This window comes from Chlorocebus sabaeus, chromosome 25, assembly GCF_047675955.1.
Source record: "Chlorocebus sabaeus isolate Y175 chromosome 25, mChlSab1.0.hap1, whole genome shotgun sequence".
Classification (NCBI taxonomy): Eukaryota; Metazoa; Chordata; class Mammalia; order Primates; family Cercopithecidae; genus Chlorocebus; species Chlorocebus sabaeus.
In genome coordinates this window covers 29,163,530-29,172,845 of record NC_132928.1, presented here as the reverse complement: position 1 = coordinate 29,172,845, position 9,316 = coordinate 29,163,530, and the positions used below count along the sequence as shown (strand labels likewise).

Below are 9,316 nucleotides of genomic sequence, written 5' to 3'. Positions count from 1 at the left end.
CCTCCCGGGTTCACGCCATTCTCCTGCCTCAGCCTCCTGAGCAGCTGGGACTACAGGCGCCCGCCACCTCGCCCGGCTATTTTTTTTGTATTTTTCAGTAGAGACGGGGTTTCACTGGGTTAGCAAGGATGGTTTCGATCTCCTGACCTCATGATCCGCCCGTCTTGGCCTCCCAAAGTACTGAGATTACAGGCTTGAGCCACCGTGCCCGGCCAGATATCTTCTAAATTCTTAACCTAGGGTCCATAACTAAGAATTTATTTCAAAGTTGGAGGAGGTCTTGTGAGGATGTAGACTGGCTTGCACATTTTCATTTGTTGATATATCTCTGCTAACATACAGGGGACAGGGGGCCATCAATTCTATCCGGTGCCCAGAGTCTGTGACCCAAAAAAAAATGTTACACAGCACTTGTATGAGTAAGCCAAAGAATTTAAATAGAATCTATTTAAATTAGTCACACTCAAATACAGTCGAGCATAAGACAATAGAATTCTAAGATGCTGTGTTCATGCTAATGTTCATTTTAAATGTTACCAAGGATGTAAAAAAATAACAATACAATATTTTCCCTCACTATCTATCAGTAATTCTTTATCATCTCATAGAGGGTACAAGCAGATTGGTAAGCTAGCACAGATCCCTCTTCTTAAATACCAGGAGGGATCCCATAACAAAATATTCATACAACATTACTGACATAACCTCACGCAGCATGATGTATGGATCATATCATAGCACTAACAAAGGAGCCTTGCACCACATTTAAAAAATGAAATCCTATCAGTATGTATCATAGAAAACACGAAGACCATAAAACTCAGAAAATGAAGTCTTTAGGTATATTTTACTCTAAAAGTAGAAGTTAAGTTCAGAAGCTAATTATTTTTGGTGAGGGAAGTTCTTCTGTTTAACAAGAGTCTATGAATTTGGAAGGTAAAAATTCCATGTGACCTCATGAAGTCATATTGCTCAAACTGTCACCTAGTTCAGGCTTAAATGTTACTAATGGCAAGTAATTACAAAATGCCAGATGACACGAATGAATACAAACTTTTGCCTCTCTCATCTGATGAGCATAATACAGAAAACTAAAGTAGAAATATTTGTATCAGTTTGCAACTTTTTAAAAACATGCTAAAAATTATAGATGTTTTTCCACTGTTCATTAAATTACCTCAAAAATACTGACCAGCAATTGCTAAATTATGGTAGTCCTTATTCTGAATTTCCAGTAGCACAACAGAAATCCAAAAGCATTGTTTCCTACTTCATACCTTAACATCTTAAAAGTAAAAAAAAATCTTAATTTTAAAATGATCATATTCAGAGACAGACATTCCACAGAAGAAATAAAGGCAGGTGGGCAGGTTAAAAAAAAAAAAAATCAATCTGTAAGTGCTAATCTAGAACAGAGAATAAGTCACCTGTGCAAAGAAGTAAAAAGTTGGATTTCAATGCGTAATCACTGAGATTCTGCTTAGCACTCTTGTTCAAGGAAACAACCAAATCTAGGAAATACACTCAAGCAAAAACAAAAACAAAAACAAAAAACTTACATTTCCTAATCACAGAGACTCACCAGTACACATAATCTCTACAGAGAAATTCATGCTTTTACTTAATATCTTTATCATTTTCTATAATACTATCACATACCAAAAAAAAGCCAAGCCTCAAAGACCTATTCTACCCTTTTAATTTATTCCCAATTCCTCAACTCTGTAGTCATTAAATTTCAAAGCACAATTGTCTTATGATCTACTTTTTCTCCTTCATGTTTATAAGTTTACTAATACATTACACATTTACTAATTTTCAGTTTCTGCATCTTCATTATTTATATGGTTTAGCTCTTTCCAATATTTATACTATCAACTTTTTAAAACATTGCTATGATTTAATAACACCTTCTTCCTACCTAAAATGCTCAAGACCATTGTAATCTAAATCATACTGTCATTTTATTACAACTTTTTAATTAAAAAATTTTTTTTCCCAAAACTGGTGCCATAGTATATTACAACCTTTTTGAGATAAAAAAGGATGCACCTAAAACCAGAAGATACTGGAATCTGATTTAAAATAAAGCCTCGATAAATAATTTCTCAGGAGTAATATTAGGATGGCTAACCCAATTTCAATAAAACATATTCTGATTTATATAATATTAAATTTCTATTCTTCCATATTATTATGCACCTAAAATATATTCAATGTTCATAAAGTATTCAATGTTCATAAAACATTGAATGTTTTCATGTTGTCATAAAACAATGAATATTTTATGAACATTGAATATGTTTTGGGTGCATAGTAACATGGAAGAACAAAAATTTAATATTATATAAATCTGAATCCATTTTTTTTTTTTTTTTTTTTGAGACAGAGTCTTGCTCGGTCGCCCAGGTTGGAGTGCAGTGGCACAATCTCCGCTCACTACAACCTCCCCACCTCCCAGGTTCAAGCAATTCTACTGCCTCAGCTTCCTGAGTAGCTGGGACTACAGGCGCATGCCACCACGCCCAGTTGCTTTTTCGTATTTTAGTACAGACGGGGTTTCACTGTGTTGCCCAGATTGGTCTCAAGCTCCTGAACTCAGGCAATTCACCTGCCTTGGCCTCCCAAAGGGCTAGGATTACAGGTGTGAGCCACCACACCCAGCCTTGAATCCATTTTCAACTAAAATAAACCGAGAAACATAAAATACCTAAGTTAAAAAAATACAATTAAAATACAAGCCTCTAAACTGCAGGTTATACCACAGATGTGAATATTTTAGAAAAAGGTTAATAGAAAATTCTGAAAAACATACTGGATATTAAGTAATATCTCCTTTCTTCAATTTTGTGATTAACAGGACTTTTATTGGTAGTAAACTAGAGCAAACAATCAGAATAATACATATGCAGTATTCAGTACACACAATAAAAGTTAAAGAAATTCAAAACCTGTATAAAACAAACTGGAGAAAAATCATACAGCTTAAGAGATACAGTGGTAAAGGTCCTCTCCATCCTTTGATTACAGCTTGTACTCTGTACTCAATAGAACTTACCGCACTTACTGAAATAAGAAATAAACACTTTTTAGTACTGAGTGTATTTAAGAAGATTAAGCACATTTTCTAAGAATCTTGCAATGACAAGTTGGTGACCCTTTAGCTGCTAAAGCTAAAGGGAGGAAAGTGGGAAAAGGAAATTAACTAATACTTTGTAACCATTTTTAATATTTCTTATTTTTCAAACACTGCTTTTATAACAGAAGTGTTTTACACTTGCACAATATTAATTACTTTATTATACATGGAAGCCTGCGGTAGGCTGATTACACAATAAGACTGCAAACAACCAGTGGTACTTTTCTGACGTCAGAAGAGTACATAAGACTGAAACATCACCAAAAGTACATAAAAAACTCATCAGCATAAACATCAAAGTACATTAAAAAATATAATCAGGAAAAAAATACAATTGCTAAAAAGCAGTTTAGAGTAGAGCCACTGCCTATCAGTAGCTTCAAATGGCAATTAGAGTTCATAGCAAGTTTTGATGACTTTACAAGACCCCTGTACAATACTAATGCACCCTTTTATTAAAATGTACATTAAAGGCCGCAATTTCACAAAGAGGTTCTGATGTTATTACTATATGCAGACACATCATCCCTCACAGGAGTTATGTCACCAGTTGGAATTACAACCTTATTAATGGGGTTTTATTATATATGGAAATCTGTATGGGGTTTTTTTGTTTTTTTTTTTTTAAAGGTGGGTTTTGGGGATGTTTACCCTATTGTTTTGTATTTGGATGCCCTAAGGCATATAAAGCGCATAATTACCTACTGGAATGTAAATGGTACTAAAATTAAAACTGTCAAAATAGAAAGAGGGAATAAGGAAGGCCCAAGAACTTTTTAAAGAGAGGCTGAGAACAAGAAAAAAAACCCCAGAAGTGTAGGTAATATGTAACAGCGCAAACAAAAGAACCGTTTAGGCCATGTGTAATAAATAATGCATACCCCAAATTTTAGTTAATCATATAATTTCAACTTGAGTTCTAATACTAGAACGAGCCAACCACTTGGGTTTCAACACTGTACTAGATGTCAGTAGAATCGCTTGATGGAATTACAGCCTTGTTACAGTTGGGATAAAGAGAGGGTGCTTTTTTTTTTTTTTTCCTTCTTTTATTAAAGCTATCATTCCAGGCTTTGATCAAAGATCCAAGAATATTTGTTCTACCAGGCTGGAATGAATGTGGTTTGGAAGTTCAGAGTACATTTAAAAGCTGCAACAAAATATAGGTAGCCAACAATCTCAGAATTTTGGATCAGCCCAGATGGAGATAGCAATTTGAAATGTTTTCGATCCCTTACTTAAATGACGAAATGTATATCAGCCCAGTTAGAGCAATTTGAAATGTTTTCGATCCCTTACTTAAATGATGAAATGTATATCATACTATCTGTAAATTGGATATTCCATTACAGTGATAACGTACAGAATTCCCATGCGTTATTACACTTTCCTGAGAGTAAAGCAATTAGAATAACCTTAATCCTAGCAACAAAGTTTTTTTTGTTTTGTTTTTTTGTAGGGTTTTTTTGTTGTTTTTTTTTTTCCTTTTTTTTTTTTTTTTTTGCATTTAAAACATTTGGGCTATTCCCTGACGATCTATACATGTAAATTTGATTGCTAAACATTGTCACTTTGAATGTCAAACTATTTTTAATCTATTGATTTTGATTAAAAATCATAATACAAACAGCTAAAATCACACTAACAAAATAAACTAAATATGAAAAGTTGCATTGAAAGGGCATCACATTATTCTTAATAGGATCGTGTAGAAACATTCCAATGGCAGTGTTGTCAAAATAAAACAAAATTACATTAGAAGACCCCCAGCCTGGTCACTTTTGGGACCTTACCTGTAACTCTGGCTGGTGGGTGTCTTTACTCTTGTACTACATGGCTCACTTACATCAGACATCATATTTGTATACCCTGAGAAATCTGACACTGAAGTCCTTACTCTATGGTCCACTTCTCCATTAGAGTTAGTGATAAAGGTCATTGGCACCCTGCTGCCCGACTTAAACTGAGAACCAAACGCTTGTGCAAAGTTCTCAATCTGATACGTTGTTCTAGGCTCTATGTCTTTCTGAGGATCTATCTGGCTAGCTAACTCCTGAGATGGAATCTGAAAGCCTGTTGAAGACTCTAAGTTTTTCTGTTCCTTCTGGCTAGTCAATTTCTGAGATGAGGACTGGAAGGCTGATGAAGTCTCTAAGTTCTTCTGAGAATCTATCAGATCATCCAGCTCCTGGGAAGGTGTCAACTGCTGATGTGTAGCATCCAAAGCAGACAAATAAAGACCTGGCTGCGATCCAAACAACATCCCAAAAGGAGGCTTTGGCAATGAAGATGGCAACACTGAGGTAACAGATTGGCCGAAACCACACTCCAAAGGAGACGTAGTGTATATTTGTTTTTCTGGAAACAAAGTGTGGTTGTGGAGAGGTGAAGACAAACTGACAAATTGGAAACCGTGTCCAAGAGTAAAACTTGCATTAGTGGATTTTTCAAAAGCCTGTTGGAGGTATTTGGAGTATTCTTGCAACATACTTGCTTTATCATTTGAAGGTGTTTGGGTGCCTGGGCTCAAATTTTCTTCTTGAACCAATTCTGAGTGTTCTCCTGAGGTGTGTAAATCCACTCGTGGTTCTGTAATATTGAAAGGATCCTCTTTCTGGCTTTCTGATTTGTTGGAGTATTGATCCAAAATACTTTGTAAAACCTCATCAGGAATTCCAGACTTGTCATGACAAGACTTAATCTCAGCATTTAGAGCTGAGGAGTCAATAAGTGACAATGGTGCCTCATTGTCCAAAACACTGACACCTGCAGACTGAATGACAGACTGTTGGGAGACCATGTGTCCTACGTTTATAGAAAAGGCACTGTTGCTGCTGGCAGTTGGTAAATATCTTCTTTTCTTTGAAAACTGCATGGCATCATCATAATTACTACTTATTTGACCTTGTTTGCCACTTGTACTTTGGAGAAGACCAATGGTCTCCACACTATTATTTGATACTATGCCAAGTGAGCCACTTGGTTTTCCAGACAAGGATTTCTGTCCTACTATGTCTGGTAATGGTGACACAAAGTTAAGGTAGTTTTTATCTGTATTTTTTCTGCTTCCTTTCTTAAAGATCAATTTTGGCACCCTTTTCTGCAGTTCATCTATTCCAGTGCCAATTATGCCTCCACTGGAAGACACAGTAGGCATTTCTACTGAGTAACTCTGCATGTTTATATTATTTGAAATTTGTGATTCATTTGTTTTACCGGTCTTCTGTTCCTTATTTTCAATAGCTATGCTTTTTGACTTTGTTTTTCTCCTTGAAGAACTTGTATTTCCCTGAGACAACACAGCCAGATTACCCATATTGTTATGGTTTGATGACCCAGGTTCTGCACTAGTGGCTCCTTTAACTATGACTTCACCACATGTGCGCCTGTGCTTCAACAATCTATCAGTCCTTGAAAAATACTGTTGGCAAGTGTCACACTTATATGGCTTTTCTCCACTATGTGTCCTCTTGTGTCTCTCCATATGGTACTTCTGAATAAACTTCATGCTGCACTGATCACATCCAAATGGCTTCTCTCTACTATGAATTTTCTCATGTCTCTGTAGTAGGTATTTCTGAATGAAACCCATACTACACTGGCTGCACTGGAAAGGTCTTTCTCCTGTATGAATGAGGACATGTCTCCGCAGATGATAGGAGCTTCGGAAAGCAGCACTACAGTGATCACAGATATGAGGTTTCTGACTTGGGGAGAGGATGGCACCTTCTCCATCTCCAACCAAAGAAGGTTTGGAAGATGCACTTGGCTTCCTCTTGGCTTTGATTCCCTGAGATTCTGGCTTTGGCCTTTTTGCCTTTTTGACATTAGTGTCCTGCTTTGGCTCCTCACTGCCATGGTGGTCATCAGTCCTGCTACTGCTGCTGAGCAATACGTCGCGGTGGTGCTGAGCTGGTTGCTGCTGGACATGCTGGTGGAGAATACTGAGGTCCTGGATGACGCCGTGACTCCCCCCTTCACCGCCTCCTAGGCCTGGAGACCTCTCTTCAGCTCCAGCGAACAGCCCCCCATAGTGGTGGTGGTGATGGTGGTGGTGGGACTGCTGCTCCTCAGGATCCGCGGGTTTCTCCTGTTTGATGCTAACCAAAGACTGCAAGAATCCCCAGGAGGTCCTCTGCGAGGGGAAGGCCGCGGCTGACGCCGCCGGCTCCTTCTTGAAAGTCATGTCCGGGGCTGGCGGAGGGGGGGGCTCAGCGGCCGGGGCTGCGGAGGTAGAGGAGGATAACACGCATTGCGGGGGAGGGGCGGCCGACCCCGCCGGCCGGGTGAAGCTGGTGACCGGGGGAAGCCGGTGGTTGAACATAACCATACCCTGGGGAAAGGTGGGTTCCATCTCTGCCCTCCTGCCGCTGCTGCTGCTGCCGCTGCCGCCGCTGCCGCCGCCGCCACTACCACCGCCGCCGGAGCCGCTACCACCGCTACTGCCGGTACCTCCGCCGCCACTCAGGAACCCACTGCCGATTTTCATACCCCGGAGGAGGCCTGGCTGAGGAAAGGAGGAGGAAGAGGGAAGAGGGAGGAAAGGAGGTGGAACCGGGCCCCGGGCCGGGACCACCGCAGCGCTAAGGACCCCGCCGCGCCGCCGCCCAGACCGCAACGCGCCCAGCACTAATTCCCAGCCCAGTCGCCTCCGGCACCGGCACGCATGGTCCTGCGACTCTTCCCCAGGCCTCGCCCTCTCCCTCCTGGACCCACCGGCAACACTTACGGGTCCCGCCGCCGCCGCAGCCGCCGTCGCCTCCAGTTAATAAAAATAACGCCGTCCTCTCCACAATGGAATTAAAAGCCTCCCGTGTACTGCGCAGCCGCGGCGCAGTGTCTGCTGGGAACTCCTCGACCCGGCCAGAGGGGAGGTCTGAGGAGCCAGGGCGCCTGCGCCGCAGCTTCCGCCCGGTCTGCCTGTCAATCACTGGGGCGGTTGGGCGGAGGCGGGGGAGCAAGGGCAGGAGAGGCGGGGATTTGGAGCCCTACTAAAAAGGGGCTTTCGAGGCGCATAGGCGTGATTGGTGGGCTGCACTGAAGGAGATGAAAGTGGTTGAGGGTTTCTTGGGGGGAAAACGCTCAGGAGGTGGAATCCAAGGGGCGGAAGTTACGGGGGACTGTACTACAGCGTGGCGTGGGAGATGCAGAGAAAGGGGCTGAAAGAGAAGGTGGGGGAAACTGAGGATTCAATATTAGGGCTTTCTTCACTCTAGGTTTTGCAATCCAGGTCTTGAAATAAAATTCAAACTCAGAAGTGGATCATTGAGGGCACTTTTGATTCTATCAAGAAGCATTCAACTCCAAATGCTCAACATTTATTAAAACAGGTGCTTATGTTATCCCTTTGAATTTGGAAGCACTAATAATGGGCGCATATCCTTTGCATTTATAGGAGGAGCCTGCTTTGAAACCGCAATTAGTGGTACCGTTGCAAAAAAAAGAAAGCAAAAAAATCTTGTCTTACTGCCAACCTTCCTGAAGGCTACTGGAAGAGGAAACCGAGCGTAATCCAGGTGCAGCAGTCCTGTAAAACACGCCCACACACATACTTCATTATCATCACATCTTATTTAAATGCCCCCATACCTTAGCCTGGCTAATCAGTCTGTTTGCCATGTTATAAATGCCTGGCCCTTTATATTGTTTATGCAGAATTAACCACCAGGCCATTCTAAGAGCTCTGCTAGGATCCACTCTCCTCGCCAGTACAGAATGCCGAGAAACTCATTGCAAATTTAGAAATTTTTCTCGTAAAGGAAAATAATGAAGTAAAATCTTAAAATCAAAGTTATATCAACAAAATCAAACAACAAATATTTATTCAGTGCCTAATGTGCACAAGGCACTCGATTTCATGTTAAGCAAGCAGAAATCTAAACCAGACATTTTCCTAGCAAAGGATATTTATAAATGAGAAATTTTAAATAAAAGAACCAGAACTATGACAACAGCTTATTTACATAGTATGTTTTCTTAATGAAATTACATGTACATCACAATGTTTCTAGCTAAATAATTTCTCATAATTAAATAATAAATTCTCTGAGAAATTTCACAATCGAAACCATAGGGATTATTTACTAATACTTATGGACCTCTCTGAGCCTGCCCTAAAAAATTTAAGGACGATATTTAATGAGCATTTTGAGATAAGAAGTAATTGCTTTTTTTCTA

General features: G+C 40.1%; 1 protein-coding gene across 3 annotated transcripts; it reads right to left on the bottom strand.

Annotated features, from left to right (window-relative positions):
• Nucleotides 1–3,677: 3,677 nt before the first annotated feature.
• Nucleotides 3,678–7,988, bottom strand: ZNF281 (zinc finger protein 281). Of its 3 annotated transcripts, none has more exons than XM_007989028.3 (2): nt 7,869–7,988; nt 3,678–7,642 (listed from the first exon to the last, which is right to left on the bottom strand). In XM_007989028.3, the coding sequence occupies exon 2, from the start codon at nt 7,626–7,628 to the stop codon at nt 4,929–4,931; it is 2,700 nt and encodes an 899-aa protein (XP_007987219.1). In that variant the 5' UTR covers nt 7,629–7,642; nt 7,869–7,988; the 3' UTR covers nt 3,678–4,928. The 3 variants fall into 3 exon arrangements, with proteins under 3 accessions (XP_007987219.1, XP_007987218.1, XP_007987220.1); XM_007989027.3 differs by having other exon boundaries at nt 3,678–7,646; nt 7,869–7,968; XM_007989029.3 differs by having other exon boundaries at nt 3,678–7,646; nt 7,856–7,953.
• Between the last annotated feature and the right edge of the window lie 1,328 nt (nt 7,989–9,316).